This window comes from Garra rufa, chromosome 5 (genome assembly GCF_049309525.1).
Source record: "Garra rufa chromosome 5, GarRuf1.0, whole genome shotgun sequence".
In the NCBI taxonomy this organism is placed as follows: Eukaryota; Metazoa; Chordata; class Actinopteri; order Cypriniformes; family Cyprinidae; genus Garra; species Garra rufa.
Window position 1 is genome coordinate 53,639,246 of NC_133365.1, and position 17,725 is coordinate 53,656,970.

The following is a 17,725-nucleotide window of genomic DNA, read 5'->3' on the forward strand; positions in this document are numbered from 1 at the left end:
TTAATTGAGATGCACACGCAGGATTCTGAGAAAAAAAGTCACAATTGCGAGATGTACACTTGCAGTTGTGAATTACAAACTCGCAATTTCTGACTTTTTTTCTGACTCAGCATTCTGAGAAAAAAGATGTAAACTTGCAAATTCAGACTTTTTCGTAATTGCAAGGTTATATTTCACAATTGCAAGATGTGAACTTGCAGTTATTTATTTTAATGTGTACACTCAGAATTCAGATTTAAAAAATTGTGACATAAACAGTTTTTACACTTTTTTTAAATTGTGACTATATTTCACAGTTGCAAGTTATTAATTAAGATGTAAACAGAATCTTGAGGAAAAAAGGCAGATTTGCAAGATGTTAACTTATAAACTCACAATTTCTGGGGGGTTTTTCTTACAGTTGCAAGATTGTGGTTTAACTCATAATTGCAAGTTATTAATTGCAACATATAAACTCAGAATTCAAGTTTTGTCTTTTTTTTTACTCTGAATTTTCAATTTAATTAATTAAAGTTAATAATTTAATTCTGAGAAAAAAGTCATAATTGCGAAATGTGAACTTGCAGTTTCAGCCTTTTAGTAATTCTGAGTTTATATCTTGCAATTGCAATTTATTTATTGTGAGATGGAAATTTTCAGAATTGCAAGTTTTAAAAAATATTACTGAATTGCAAGGGTTGATTTATCTTGTGGGTTATTAATTGCAAGATGTAAACTCCTAATTCTGAGGTGGGAAGAAGTGAACAGCACACTGAAAATAAGCTTATATAGGTTCATTAGGTTTTGATAGAAATGCCAATGCAAAATACATAGACATGCATATTAAAATGTGAAAAACTTAATTTAAAAATTATTAAAATATTATAAAAATGATAAATTATTAAAATTGTGATAGGAAAAAATACAATAATTATATTAAATTCAACAATCCTATTTTAATTTAAACCATTCAAGTTTTTATTCTTGATGACAATTGAAAGGTAAGAACATTACTTAATTTCTCCCTCAGGTCGTCAAGAGATATTTACTGTAAAACATTAATAAACTCCTGTGGGTTGTGATTTTGTGCGTGTGTGTGAAAGAGAGAACGAGATAGGAATAAGGAATGATATATGAGTTCTGTGTTAAATTAATGACATGCAACTAATGAGTGTTTTCCTCCTCATTTATGTATTGTATAACCTGAAAATCTGGGTAATTGAATGATACACATTTGAAATCATAAATCATTGTTTTTGAAGGGAATTAGTCATTATATTAGCATTGAATTTGCATTAAAAACTTGTACAGTGACTTTTTTCTGAAAATATTAAAAATATTTGAAAATATAAAAAAAAAGATAATATATTTTCCATGAAGGAAATAAAGCCTTTTTATAGCCATTAAAAGTGTTTGCATTTTACAGAATGTTAGAACTTTTAAACACATTTCACTGATGCCTTTTATTTATTATTTATTTCTTTCTTTATTTTTTTGTAAGTTGTGTAAGTCTGGTTAATTCTCAGTGTGGTTCTCATTAGAATAACATTAATTTAATACAGTATTTTAGAATGGTATGTCATGGAAATAATGTCAAAATGCTATTGAATGATACACAATATAATCATTGTTTTTGAAGGGAATTGAGCATCATATTTGCATTAAATTTGCATTAATAACTTGTACAGTAACTTTTTACTGACATTCAGATGTTGTATGTATGATAATATTTATAAAAAAAGAAAAGAAAAAACAAAATATTATATTTTCCGTGAAGGAAATAAAGCCTTTTTATAGCCATTAAAAGTGTTTGCATTTTACAGAGTGTTAGACTTTTAAACACATTTCACTGATGCTTAGACTTGTATTTATTATTTATTTTATTTTTTAGTTGTGTAAGTCTGGTTATTTCTCAGTGTGGTTCTCATTAGAATAACATTAATTAAATACAGTATTTTAAAATGGTATGTCATGGAAATAATGTCAAAATGCAATTGAATGATACACAATATAATCATTGATTTTTTTTAAAAAAGGAGTTGAGCATATTATTAGCATAAAAAACATGTTCATTGAGTTTTTCTTGACATTCAGTCTGATATTATAAATTTGATAATATTAAAAATGTGAAATTATGTTTTGCATAAATAAATTAAGCCTTTTCTATAACCATTAAAAGTTATTTAAGGACTATTTAATGCATTTCCCTAATGCATAGACATTTTTTTAAATAGAAATACTGTCAAAATGCCAAAGTTTTCATGATACTAAAATAGGCTTCATGCTTTAATAACCTCAAACAATGTAATTTCCTCATTTTTTGAGTTTTGGCGTGAAATATCCAATCATTTAGTTGGGAATTCACTCAGGGAATGCTGACGGATGTGAATTTGCGCGTGTGTGTTTCCTCTTCCTTCGAGCAGAAACCCCATCTGTGCATGGGGAACCCCTGTCGACTCCATTATGCTGCTAATGGAGGCTTGTGTTTTAATGGAGATGAGCTTTGCTCCAAGACCCTTCGCATCTGAGATGCAACTATTAACGTAGAGCGGCGCGACCCATCCATAATCGGGACAAAAGGATGGTCATGCCGTCCAGCGCAGATGCTTCTGTAATGAGCAGGCATCAATCATATCCCAACAGCCCTGGCGGGAGACGCAAGCGCTCACATAAGAGTCACGCCTAAGTGCGCCGACCAATCACAGCGGATTCAGACGCCATCGCTTTCGCACATGTGATTGACAGCACTCTTAAACATTACTTAAAGCGTATTTAAGATAATGGCAAACCTGTATGTCAGCAGAATGACTCTCATGAATATTATAATTCAGCAGTGGCCATTGTAGAGGTTCTGGCTCTTATTGGGGTCTTGTATTGTTCCTAACTCATATATTGTTATTTCTGGTGAAAAACAAAAGAAGAAATTGTTTGAATATTATTTGAATGCTCATTCAGCTCCTTTCCATGCAAAAAGAAACAAGATTTTTAGTGAATAACTGGTCTGTTCCTCACAATTCCTCTGTTCCTCAGAATTCAGTGCACTCTTTATAGATCATTTTGTTGCATTTTGGTGTTTTATGCATAAATACAGCCATATATTGTGCAAGTAATGTAAAATAGCCGTTTTCTATTTGGGTATATTTTAAAATGCAATTTATTCATGTGATGCAGTTTATTCCTTTATGGTGTTTTTGGAGCTGTGAAATAGTATTAGAAAATAGGACTGCACAATTAATAAAAAATAAAACTGAAATAGTGATTTGGCTTACTGTTATTATCAAATCATAAAGGTTACGATTTCATTAAAAAAAATGAAACTAATATTTATTACATTCGATTATTATCTATCTATCTATCGTTCTATCGTTCTATCTATCGTTATATTTATATATATATATATATATATATACATACAGTCAGGTCCATATATATTTGGACACTGACACGATTTTTTATATTTTTATATTATATATATATATATATATATATATATATATATATATATATATATAAGAAATACCAGAACAACATTAAACTAAATGAGAAAAAAAATACAGAGAAAAAATAAATAATTTAAATAATATTAAAGTAAGATGTTAACAATAATATTAAATATAATATTATATAATAATTATTATTATAATTATTGTTGTTGTTATTATTATTACTATCATTAATATCTATGCAACCCGGCACAATGTATCAAAAATAATAAATATAAAAAAAAAAATCTATTATTTATTTATTTATTTTACTTATTAGCAAACATAAACGAATACCAAAACTTTTTTAAAATTTTTTTTTAAAAAAGTAAAAATAATGATAATAAGAATTAGCTATCTTGCTATATAATCATATAATCACAACATTTTGGCCAAATCATGCAGCTCTACAAACCAAAATTTACATTTTTACACTAAATTGCGTTTTTTAGCTGAAAAAAAAATCCACGTTTTCCACAAAACATGCAGTCCAACAGTCCTGTTAGTCTAAAATTAATCTTAAAGAAATAACTGAAATGTAAGAGTAGCAATTAAGTCCCCAATCTGTTGTAGTAAAGCATATCATTGTTTCAGAGCAATTAAAATGATGATGCCAAATGCTGGACATTGAACTACCTGTCCGTCTGGCATCTGGACGTCCTGGCAGCAGGCGAGTCTCGTTAGACGCGGAGTCTCTCACGTTTGGCAAGAGATTTGAGCAGGACCTGAGCTGTCGTCTGCTTTCAGTTCGGTCATTAGAGGAGACTCTGAGAACGGCAGATGCTGCTACTGAGACAGTTTCTCTCTCAGATGAGATTTATGAACAATATTTTCTTCCTGGATGGAGAATTGAGCTGCAGAATCGAAATTCTAATCGTGATCACGATCACGATTACGGATGCGTGAGAGACGCTCTGGATGAAAGTGCACTTTTATTCTCTGACAGCAGGTGGCACTAAATCAAGCATAAAAATATTGCAGCAGTTACCCAGAAAAACCCAGTAAACAAAACAGCTTTCAGTTTCTGAAAAGTATTTAAGATTTGTGTATTTGCTATGGTGTTCATGACCGTGCCAAATACTTAAATATTTAGACTTAATAGGCTATTTATTTAACTTTTTTACATTTTAATCTGGACTACAACATGTCCTAGATATTGTTTCGATAAGTGTTTTGATTCTTTATTGTTCGGTCAAACTTTACATTAACATTAGTTAATTCATTAGTTAACAAACTGCCTTTGAAAAATTCTTCTAAAAAATAAATAATTAATCTTAGATAATTCCAATGTTTAATAACAAATTGTTAAAAATTAAAAGTTGTAACTGTGTTATTTAAGATTTATATTTTCTAACAAATATTAATGCTTAAACTTATGTAGCAAATGTTAATGCATTAGCTAAGGTTAACTATGAGATCTTACTGTAAAGTGATACCTAATGGTCTTTATAATCCTTTTGCACATTTTTTTTACTTTATACATTTTTTATGTATTGCTTTATTGTATTGAAATGTTCAGTTATTTTTGTTATAAGAAAATAGTTATTACACCTGTTAAACTGTATTGTGATACCACTTTTTTGCAAATAAATTTTAACATTGTGATAATACCATATACCGTGATAAAAGCATTATCAATTAATCGCAACATGAACATTTAAACCGGTATATCCCTATTGCATATTTTTACTTTTTTATTTAAAGAAACCAAACCAATGTATCGTTGACATTTATGACAACGAGAAAAGCAATAAAAAAAATTTCAGCTTGTTTTTTTTATTTTTAAATAAAATGATGGCATGCTGTGGTATAAAGCTATTTCAACATCAATAAATGTAAATTGTTATAATCGTAATTAATCATCGCAGTTACAATTTCAAGGGAATAATCCACAATTGTGATTTTTGATCTCAATTATGATACCTGCTTTGCAGTCTTACACGTGTTAATATAAATAAATTCACTAAACTGTAAGTGTGCTGTTGCTAAATGACTTGCGCAGCCCTTTTGACAGGTTGTTTATGTTGTCTGTGTCCTTGCCTCTAAATATGATCATGCATTTGACTCTAGAGGGATTGCATCCCAGTTGCACTCAGCAGACGTCTGGATTGGCATCTGTACAGTCAGAATTAGCAGTAGGATGAGCATCTGGTTTGCATTTCATCTGATGCAATAGTAACACCCAATCAACACTAACAAAAGAAGTGTGTTTTGAATGAACAAAATCAGATTTGTTGTGCTGGAAGAGTGTGTGTATATTGCAAAGGCATCAACAAAGAGTGAAGTTGATTGTACCTGGAGCAATGTTTTGATGCTTTGTGATGTGCCATTTGCTTTCAGTGATGATAAAATAAGACTAGCTTGAATGATCTATGAACTCAGAAGTGTTTCTGCCGAGTGTTAGTTTAAAAGCCAACAACCTTTAATATACAATGCATTATCTCAGTTTTCAGGTCAATTTGAGTAGATATGTATGTATGCGATTTAACTTCAACGTTTTGTGTACAGCTGCAAAACGAATTGTCGCAATTAATCGATTCAAAATAAAAGCTTATGTTTGCATATTATGTATATGTATATAGGTCGAAGATGTTAAGATGTCCACATCAAAAGAAATTTACAAAAGTGATTTATGTCCATAAAAAGCACATTAAATGTAAGTAAAGTGTCTGCTTTTAAGCTTTCAAGTTTTTGGAGAATAAAATGTCAAAATTTGGTTGAAGTAATGTTACACTGTCATTCAGTGTAACACTATTTATGTAAAAATTCAAACAATATGCTTATTCTGACTTGTACATATTAAAATATATAAAAGAATAAGGGAGCATATTAAATTTTATTGTGTTTTAAATGATGAACAAATCTTACTGACAAATTGGCAAACCTAGGATAGTGGCGAATTTTAAAAATGTGATATTACAACTAATTAGTATTTGGTGTGAAAGTAATTCAAAAACAATTTAAAGCAGTATTACACTTACTGTTTTATGCTTAAACCCATGTCTTTTCCTATAACTAAACTGTATTTCAATGTATTTTGTATTTTTTTTATAATGTATTTTACTCTACAGTTCTGTAAGTTTTGGGGTTGGTTTAAATTTTGTTTATTTATTTATTTTTAAAAGATTAAAAAAATTTTTTTATTAAAAATACTGGAAAAAAACATAGATATTGTGAGATATTATTGCGATTTAAAAAAGTGTTTTCTATGTGAATCTATGTTGAAATATAGTTTATTCTTGTGATCAAAGCTGAATTTTCAGCATCATTACTGCAGTCTTTAGTGTCACATGATCCTTCAGAAATCATTCTAATATGCTGATCTGCTTATTATCAGTGTTGAAAACAGTTGTTTTGCTTCATATTTTTGTGAAAACCCATGATACGGTCAAAAGAACAGCATTTATTTGAAGTAGAAATCTTTTGTAATCTTTTCTGATCAATTAAATGTCCCCTTGCTGAATAGAAGAATTCATTTCTTTCACAAAAAGCATTGCATTGCATTACATTGCAAAAAGATCATGCACGCTGAATGTACTGTGAAAGTCCCAGTCCTCTGTGTTTACATCTCACATTGAGGCTAAACATCTCAGAGTGGCCTTATATTCAGCGAAAACACCCTCCACTCTGAAATGACACTGGTTCCAGCTGGCATGACATGAACAAAACACACACGCTCTGCTGAAATCAAAGCTGTCACCCTTCAGATTCGCCAGCAGGCAGATAGTCCTGCAAAGAAAAGAAATAAAGAGCAAAATTGGTGTTCATTGGTGTTTTTAATTATATATTTTTTTTCATTGGAGAAAACTGAAAAAATTCTTATTTACCACAATTAAAGTGTTTTCCAGTTGGCTCAGTACCTAAAAACACCCCTTTACTATGGTAAAATCACTGTATGCAGGCCTTGCGTGTTTTATTACTTTATTTTGCTGTTTTTTTATGCTCTTTGCATCATTGGGAGGATACTGTGTGTACATTTCAAATTTACGGTGCTTTCAAATTAGTTCCTTAATTATTTATAGCACATTTGGTGTTTTTGTATTCTTATTTGTTTTTTTGTTCAGTGGGGAAGCTGAAGCCGTTAACTAGAAACCAGCAACTTGGCTGATATATGTTGTGTTTTTTACCACAATTAAAGCATTTTCCATTTGGTTTAGTACCTAAAAACACTCATTTACTACCTAAAACTAGCGCCTTAAGTTGTTATTTTGCTGTTTTTTCTGCACTTTGCATCACAGGGTTTGCCTTCTGTATCTGTTCCTCTGATTATTTGTTTCTTTCTCAGCTGTGACAAATAAATTAAGCTGAGCGGATCGAGTCAATCTGATAAAAATGACTCTATTCAGGCTTCATTGCTCAGATGGTTGAATGTGTGTTAGTCTGTCTGTCTGTCCTCTAGATGCTTTAGAAATCTGCATGCTAGCGCTGAAACTGATCGTCTCTTGTGTTTGCTCTCCTCAGAATGGCAGGGATTATGGTTTCCTGGTGCGGCAGAACTCAGAGCTGCTGCGGGCGCTGGAGGAGATGGAGAAATCATGCAACGCTCTCAGAGAGGAGAACAGGATACTGGTGAGGTTCCATCTTCCATTGGAACATATTTTTTTAAATAAATTTTTAGACACTGAGGACAACTGAGAGACTCATATGCAACTATGCAACTTTTGAACAGAATGAAGATTTTTCTTTTTTTGCCTAAATATCATATTTTTTCATTTAGTACTGCCCTTTAGTTAAATTTACCCTCATCTTCAAATTCAAAACGTTTTCAGCCCCAGCTCTTAATGCATTGTTTTTCCTTCTGGAGCATCAGTGAGGGTTTGAACCTTCTGTAATAGTTGCATATGAGTCCCTCAGTTGTCCTCAGTGTGAAAAGATGGATCTCAAAATCATGCAGTCATTGTTGGAAAGGGTTCAAATACACACAAAAAAAACTAAGAATTTGTGGGGCTTGAAGGATTTTTCTGAAGAACAGCAGGCAGTTGAACTGTTCAGAACAAACAAGGGACTCATGAACAACTATCACTAAACAACAAATAAAAAACAGCTGTGGATTATTCAGGAAACAGTATTAAGAATCAAGGAGATGTAAACTTTTCAACAGGGTCCTTTTTATAAATTCAACTATTATTTTCCTCTTGTGGACTGTATGTAAATATCTTTTATGTGAAATATCTTATTCAGGTAAGAACTAAATAAAAAAATAACATGGATTTTGTATGATTTTGGTAAAATAATTCACATTTTGCAGATTCTGCAAGGTGTATGTGAACCTTTGACTTCAACTGTATATTTTGACTTTGTAACTAAAACTATATTTTTACTCAAAACAAAATAAACATCAATTGAAATAAAACTTTAGTTCCACTTAAGTACTACAATAAATAAAACTAATAAATAAGCATTAATTAAAAAACTGTATAGACATAAAAAAGGACAAAAAGAAACAAAATTAATGAACTTCAAAACATAAAATATAAAAATTTAATATAATTCAAAATAAAACAAAAGCTGTAATAGTATTTATATTTTATCTATTTATTTTAATCATTTATGCACAAATATTGGGTGTGCTGGTATTTATTTTTGTAAATAGCATTGCAGCACTTAATACTCTTCATATACAGGTTTATTTTGTAAAAAATTAATGGGTAACTATACATGTATCCCTTACGAAGTACATTGAAATGGTTTATATCAAAAGACTGAGGAAAATTCTCATTAGCTCTTCACATTTATTTGTAGTATTTAATCGCATTTTAGCTTGTTTGCAGTTCTCAAACTGTACTGTGCAACCGCAGTATTAGGCCTGAACCTTTTGTTTTATTTTTCACCCCACTGAACTTCCTTTTGCCAACGTCCGTGTTTCCTCAGAGGAAAAGCAGTTCTCCAGAAACAGAGGAGAAGGTCAAGAGGTTGAGGAAGAAGAACACTGAACTTGCCGTCATCGCCAAACGTCTAGAGGACAGAGCTCGAAAACTACAGGAAGCCAATCTGAAAGTGGTGTGTGCTTATTTATACATTTGTATAGCTTCATATGAAAGCAAAACACTACAGGCAAAACCATTTTTGAAATGTTGAGGCTGTTTTTCTTCCATAACACGTCTTCTTTCAAAGTAGTAGAAAGAAAATATCCATAATAAACATTTAGGTGTTTAGTTTGGTACACTTTATCTATTTGCATTTTTAGATTTCAATTCCAATGCATATCTTTAAGGGGAGACACTGCAAAAAAAACCTGTTTTTCATGCACCTGTCAAGTTTGAGATTTGGGGCTTTTTGGTGTTTCATAAAGTGTTTTTTTTTCAGACTAGTGGAAAGACACATCCGAAAGACACTGTTAAGTGTTTCTTTTATAGCACTTTATCTAATTGTGTCAATAGATTTCAATTACAATGCATATTTTTAAAGGCCGTTTTCTCAAAATGAGTTTTTTTTCTTCTACACTGAGCCATAAATCTCCACTTCAGTTGCACTTACACACACCAAACTTTACATTTTTATTTCTGTCTATATCCTGAAGGTTTTTACAGAGGGATATAATTTGCTTGATTTTATACATTTTATCCCCCCAAAAATGGTAAAAAGTGTTGTAGTGTTTTTTTAGTGTCTGAATTATGACGTAACAAAATTAGACCCAAAAATCCCTCTGTAAAAACTTTTGACTTTAATAAGTCAAAAAAAAATTTACAAGAATTTTGAAACTGACTTCATCCAGTGTTTAGATTTTTGTACTAGAAATGTATGCAAATGAGTGCATATTTCATTAATTAATGCCTCATTTGCATATCTAAACCTAACATTTTAAAAAACTCGTAATACAAAAAATGTTTGCAATTATCAATGTAATCAATCAGCTGAGTAAGTAAGGTGATAACTATTATTTTTTTTACCCTAGTCACCTGCAGTGTCTCGCCTTTATGAGTTTGTTTCTCTGCTTCTCCACTTTGGTGGATATTGTATAGTCTTTTGAACTGAACAATACATTATAGAGCAGTTGACCTGACCTGACTGGACTAACCTGTCCAGTGTTTACTAATCAAACACTCACTGCTCATTCAGTCTCAAATATAAAGCCAAACCACAGATTAAGCTTTTATTGACTTTTCTTGCTGTTGACTTTGTTTTGAATGACTGAGTAGTTAAATACATTTCAGATCTATTCCTAAACCTTCTTATGTTTTACAATGACATCGAGCCTTTGATGTAGAGTGACAATATTTGTTACACAAGACTAGACGAAACTACACACAATACTCAAAATGTATGAGAGAGTTTGGACATAAAGACACAGAATCCTCACCCTTCACCCCTCTGAATGTTTGTTACACTGTAACTCTAGTCCACCTGTACGGCCACCTGTCAGCTCCCAGGTGCTCATGGGTAATGAGTGACGCTCACAGCATAACACCTGTTGTGCGTTTGTATCAGTCCTGGCTCTTTCTCACACACGCTGGACGTACAGATGGACTACAGGCATGACCTTTGTTCCTAGTTCAGCTGATTCGGTCTTTTAGTTTACGTTGTTTTAAATAATTCAGATCTTACGATATGTTAAGAAATGTTTTACAGTAATTTCAGGAGAATGTTGTATTGATTTTTCCCCAAACATTTTACAGTGCAATTCAACTAGACTTTAATATATAATATTAAACTTCCTCTTAATTTTTATTTATATGCAGTTAAAAACATAACATCAATATTGTTATTATTAATAATAATAATTTAGCTTTAGATATTGTGTCTGTGTTTAAAATCTTTATATAAAAAAAGTAATAAAATATAAAATAAAGTGTGGAAATTGGCTTAAGGTCTGTTCGCACTATATAATATATTAAACCTCCCCCTCTTTTTATTTTTAATTAACTTTTCCGTGTGAACTTTGTAGAAAACAGAGCTAACCCTTAAAAAATATAAGAAGAAGAAGAATTTTAATTTCTAATAATTTTAGCTGTATTTTTATAATTTATAACATTTATTTTAATATTATTTGCTTACAAATTTTTATAATAGTAACAACAATAATAATTCTATATCATATTTTATATATTATATTATTGTTAGTATATATATATATATATATATATATATATATATATATATATATATATATATATACACACATTTATTATTTACTTACAAATTTTAATAATAGTAACTATATATATATGTTTGTGTATACATATACACAGTGGCTTGCAAAATTATTAAGTATTCAGCCCCCTTGAACTTTTCCACATTTTGTCACATTACAGCCACAAACATGAATCAATTTTATTGGAATTCCATGTGAAATACCAATACAAAGTGGTGTACACGTGAGAAGTGGAACGAAAATCATACATGATTCCAAACATTTTTTACAAATAAAGAACTGAAAAGTGGGGTGTGCGTAATTATTCAGCCCCCTGAGTCAATACTTTGTAGAACCACCTTTTACTGCAATTACAGCTGCCAGTCTTTTAGGGTATGTCTCTACCAGCTTTGCACATCTAGAGACTGAAATCCTTGCCCATTCTTCTTTGCAAAACAGCTCCAGCTCAGGCAGATTAGATGGACAGCGTTTGTGAACAGCAGTTTTCAGATCTTGCCACAGATTCTCGGTTGGATTTAGATCTGGACTTTGACTGGGCCATTCTAACACATGGATATGTTTTGTTTTAAACCATTTCAATGTTGCCCTGGCTTTATGTTTAGGGTCGTTGTCCTGTAATATATATTATTGTTGCATAAACTTAGTCGCAATGTTAAGACTGTGTCTTTTAAAACTAGCAGTTAACCAAGTGGCAATCAGTCTTTTTTTTTTTTTTTTCAAATTAGACCATATATACAATTTTATGTAACTGAACTCTTGAAGAAAAAAATTGGATGACTAACCTTTAAGACTAGTCTATATAGTTTATGCAACTGGCTGCTGGTTGGATGGTTTTTCGGAAGGCGTGTCCTCTGTATCATTTCTGATTGGTGGAATGTTGTGATTGACAGCTGGACAAATTCATGACACTAATAGGTGTTGTAGATCATTTCTATATAAACTCTCTCTGTTATTCATCTCTCTCCTGCTGTTTTCAGGTAAATACCCCGATGCCGGTGAGAGCCGGTTCTGTGGAGCAGTACAAGCGTGCGTTTGCCCGTCAGAGAGCCAGAGACCTGGCGCAGCATGCAGACACACTTCTGTGTAAAGACAAACAGATTGCATCTCTGCAGCAGGAGTGCAGACAGCTGGAGACGCGGCTGGGACACGGGAAGGTACACAAACACACATGAGCGCACATTTCCCTTACCGAAACCATTCGGCATCTTTAATAAGTGGTCAGTAAGTGCCAAGTCAAGCATCACTAATACTGCGTCAGTTTTGCATCAGAGTCTTTGTTTCAACTACCAGAGTAATAAATATAATTTCTGTGCAGTTGCTTATATATTTAAGCTCACAGTTACCTCATGCATTTTCATTATCACTTGTCGCCACCTGCTGGAAATGCCATGTACTCCTCATGGTCAGCATTTACTGAACACATTTTTAGTACACTGGCATGAATTTGAAGTCAGAAACTGGCAAAGAAATTCATTTGTCACACCCCAGGACTATTTACTGAATGTGAACTGCTCCTAAAGCTGTGAATGTCATTGAGATTGATCTTCACGTCTCTCTCAGGGTCCTGTGGGAGTAAGTGAGTTTGAGCGTCTCCTGAAGGAGTCTCAGAAGGAGGTGTTGCGTCTGCAGAGGCAGCTGTCTGTCACCTCCACCAAAGACCAAAGCGGTGCCACGACAGAAAGCCCTTCAGAGACACAGGACAGAGACTGCAGGGTGAGAGCAACAATAAAACTAAAAAAACTGTCTGATACAGCACAGGAATTCTCATTCATGAAAGGGAAAAAATGAAAAAATATGAGTCAGTGGCAGTGATGTTTTAGTATTAATAAGAAATTGTTTTGTTATCAAAATTTGTATTTTGTTTACAATAATAGTTTATTTGTGTATTTTCCTTTTTTGCTTTCATTTTTATCTAAAGTTGTGTATTTGACTTTTTCTTTAAATGTGACCCTGGACCACAAAACCAGTCTTAAGTCGCTGGGGTATATTTGTAGCAATAGCCAAAAATACATTGTATGGGTCAAAATTATCAATTTTTATTTTATGCCAAAAATCATTAGGATATTAAGTAAAGATCACGTTCCATGAAGATAATTTGTAAATTTCCTACCATAAATATATCAAAACTTTTTGATTAGTAATATGCATTGCTAAGAACTTCATTTGGACAACTTTAAAGGCGATTTTCTCAATATTTGGATTTTTTTTTGCACCTTCATATTACAGATTTTTAAATAGTTGTATCTCGGCCAAATTTGTCCTTCCTAAAAAAACATACAATGACTGGTTTTGTGGTCCAGGATCACATATTATTCTTTTCAATGTGCTGTTTTTGGTTTGATTTTAAGGGAAATTTTTGTTTAATTTTGTATAGTTTATTTTAGAAAACTAGATTAGTTTATTGCATTTTATACTGCATCAAAATAGATATCATATTGCATTCTTTTTTTTATTAAGTACTTAATTTATTAATTTTACATATTAGTCCTTTATACGTGCAGTTAGAATGATTTTTGCATCTAATTTTGTGTAGTAATTTAGATTATTTTTATCGGTCGGTCATGTATCGGCCACATGTAATATCTAGGTCATGAAGCAAAACCAGTTTAAAAACCGCTGGCCTGCATTGTACTAACCAGTCTGGTGAAATCCTCTCAATCCACTGGTAAACTGTCATAATGCTGTTATTGCTTGGCCGTTTCTGCAGAAGTGCAATTGATATAAACGGATATCTAGAGGATTCTTCCTGAACCGAGTCATTTCCTCTGTGAAAGCAGGCGTTCGGGAGACGGATTATTGTGAGTGTGTGTGTTACGACGGGTCTGTTTCTATGGGATTTTTCAGGGCTTATTTTGTGTTTACACTCAAATAAATGTTGTTTCTGCTCTTATGTAAAGGGCTACTCATAATCTGTAATACTAGCTAATGAGCAACTCTGTATGAACCCAACACGTGTGTGTGTGTGTGTGTGTGTGTGTGTGTGTGTGTGTGTGTGTGTACCTGGTATTCATCACGTTATGGGGACCAAATGTAGCATTACAACACTTGCTCGAGTGAATGGGTGCCATCAGAATGAGAGACTGAGAGTCCAAATAGTCCATCTGCACAGATCAACCATCGTTTACAGTCCAAAACAGCTCTAAACAAATATGTGGGTGGATTTTGATGTGAGAGACAACAGGAGATGGACTTTTCCACTGGAGGAAGCATTGTTATGTATTATGGACTCGTATTTTGTCCGGAAGCATTGGTTTGAAGTTAAAAACGTCTTAATGATGAGTTTGTTTCTTACAGGTGTGTTGATTTTGACTTCACAAGATGTTAATTAATGGACTGGACTGGAGTGGTGTGGATTACTTGTGAATTATTGTGATGCTTTTATCAGCTGTTTAGACTCTCATTCCGATGGCACCCATTCACTGCATGAGCAGTTGATGGAAAGCTGCATTTCTCCAAATCTGATACAGAAACAATCTCATCTACATTCTGGATAGCCTAAAGGTGAGGACATTCTTGGCAAATGTTCATTTTTTGGTGAAGTCTTCCTTTAAGTCTTAATGATTGCATCAGTTCTCATCAATATGCATTTTGTTTGCATATGTACATTATGTGCATATGTGTGCAGAAGGCTTTGACTAAATGCCTGAGGTTAGTTTGTTAAATGTCCAAACATTTGACTGCTAGTTGCACCCCCTTTACTGACCATTTGAAGTTTCAATCTCAGCTGTCCTCACCATCTCTGTAAAGCCTGGATGAGAATGGCAGTACGGGTAATCTGGTCATTTGCGACACACACACAGAAAGAAAGGGGCCATGTTGTGTGCGCTCTAATCCCCTTTGACAGCAGAATGGTACAGTCCCATAATCCTCTGGCTGTTACCCTGGTAGCGTTGAGAGGGTTTTGGATGGTAGCTACGACTTCAACCCAAAGCGAACCAAAGATTCCCGCAACCGTCCCACACGCGGACACTTTGCTTTCCATCAGCTCGCAGAACAGGGGGTAGGTCACATTTACCTGTAGTTAAGAGTTCATACTTTGAGCCAGTGCAGTGATGAGTGCATCCTATAGCCGTGATAATTGCATGAATGGAGTAATGATGTAACATGCATGTCTTATATTAGATCGGAGAGTGTGTGCGCGCGTGCCGTCAGCGCAGGAGCGATTATAACACTCACCTGTACTCATCAGCAGACGAGTGCTGGCGTATGCTTACGGCCTTCCAGCTTTTCAAAACTCGCTTGTACACTTGTGTCTTTGCATGCATAAAATACATGCATGAAAGAATAGCACTTTTAGGCCTAGTTTGGATGATGCATAACAAAATTTGGCATTTTACAGCAATTCGGCTCAGCCAGATGTAAGAGCTTGAATAGGCATATAGATTGCAATGGACATGCATAAAGACCGTCAATGCATTTAATGCATGTGCTATAAACGCAAACCAGCGGCAGGCAGGCCAATCCATTAAGGTGCTTTTTAAAGAAGTGATCTAGTTACCCGTTTCAGTAGTCCACGGGGATTACAGCAATGTGCTTATAGCGAACGGAGGCCGGTGTATGGGGTCGAACCGCCTTAAACCAAATAAAATAAGGCTTAAACTGAAGGTTCGTTTCGGATCAGTTTATTTGACTGAGTTTTAAAGTCTTAAAGGTGCAGCTGAATGAAAAGGTGAACAAGCGTTAGCTTTAGCCACAAGCGGGCCTGTGCATTATGACTCAGTATTTATTAGTTTAACCCATAAAGTTAGCATTTTGAGGGTTAGTTTTGCCTTAAATGTAGAATACTCTCATAACTATATGTCTGTGCAGATCTCATGTAATCAAAATGGATATTTTGTGCATGTTAGCTTTACAGCTAATATGCTAGTGTTTCACTAAAAGTTGAAAAACTGTTGCAGAATGGAAAATGGAATGGAAAATATTGAACATCTTGTTCAGTACAAGGTTTTGTCTAATAAAGTGCTTTCTAGATTGAGACCTCGCCATAATTCAACCTATCAGTGACTAGCAATAGCACTTAGCATGTTGTGGTTAATGACTGGGACATAAACAAGGTGCTAATTTAAAATTTTGCATAATCACAGGAAACAATACAGCCATTTATGAGCTCATTGATGTTACATATAAATTGCTCCATTTACATGCTTTATCAGAGTTGTGTTGAGTGTCTTTTTAGGATCATGTAAACACAGATGTGTACATAAAGAAATCTGTTCAAACTATAACTCTAATGCAGTGTTAAAAAATTAAAATCCTGTTATCATTTACTCTTTCTTTTGTTGAACATAAAAGAAGATACACTGCCACTCAAAAGTTTGGGATCAGTTAGATTTTTAATGCTTTTTAAAGAAGACTTTTCTACTCATCAAGGCTGCGTTTATTTGATTAAAAATACAGAAAAAATTTTAATATTGTGAAATATTATTGCAATTTAAAATAGTTGTTTTCTATTTCATTATACTTTAAAATGGAATTTATTTTCATGATGCAAAGCTGAATTAATCCAGTCTTCAGTGTCACATGATCCTTCAAAAATCATTCTAATAATGATTAATATTTTTTTGGATCCTGTTATACTTTTTTCCAGGATTCTTTGATGAATAAAATGTTAAAAAGAACAGCATTTATTTAAAATAGAAATCTTTTGTAACAATATACAATAAGTTTGGGGTCAGTCATTTTCTTCTTTCTTTCTCTCTTTGAAAGAAATTAATTCAACAAGGATGTGTTAAATTGATCAAAAGTGATAATAAAGACTTAGAAAATCTTTATATTTTGAATAAATGCTGTTCTTTTTAACTTTTTATTCATTAAAGAATCCTGAAAAAGTATTACAGGATCCAAAAAAAAAAATTAAGCAGCATAACTCTTTCCAACGTTGATAATAAATCAACATATTAGAATGATTTCTGAAGGATCAATGAATACTGGTGTAATGATGCTGAAAGTTCAGCTTTGCATCATGAGAATAAATTCTATTTTAAAGTATAATGAAATAGAAATCCACTGTTTTCCAACATTAATAATAAAAGTAATAAATCAGTATATTCGAATGATTTCTAAAGGATCATGTAATGCTGAAGACTGGAGTAATGGCTAATGAAACTAGTATACATGTATATTAAAATAAAAAAGCTGTTGTTTTGAATTGCAATAATATTCTGTATTTTTG

General features: G+C 32.7%; 1 protein-coding gene across 1 annotated transcript in view; it reads left to right on the forward strand.

Annotated features, from left to right (window-relative positions):
• Positions 1-17,725, forward strand: part of tspoap1 (TSPO associated protein 1) — a 127,360-nt gene that overhangs the window by 60,940 nt on the left and 48,695 nt on the right. Inside the window, exons 4-9 of the mRNA XM_073840146.1 lie at positions 7,923-8,030; positions 9,333-9,461; positions 12,531-12,707; positions 13,114-13,266; positions 15,179-15,201; positions 15,442-15,553. Coding sequence (XP_073696247.1) covers positions 7,923-8,030; positions 9,333-9,461; positions 12,531-12,707; positions 13,114-13,266; positions 15,179-15,201; positions 15,442-15,553 — 702 coding nt within the window. The remainder of the gene's footprint in view (positions 1-7,922; positions 8,031-9,332; positions 9,462-12,530; positions 12,708-13,113; positions 13,267-15,178; positions 15,202-15,441; positions 15,554-17,725) is intronic.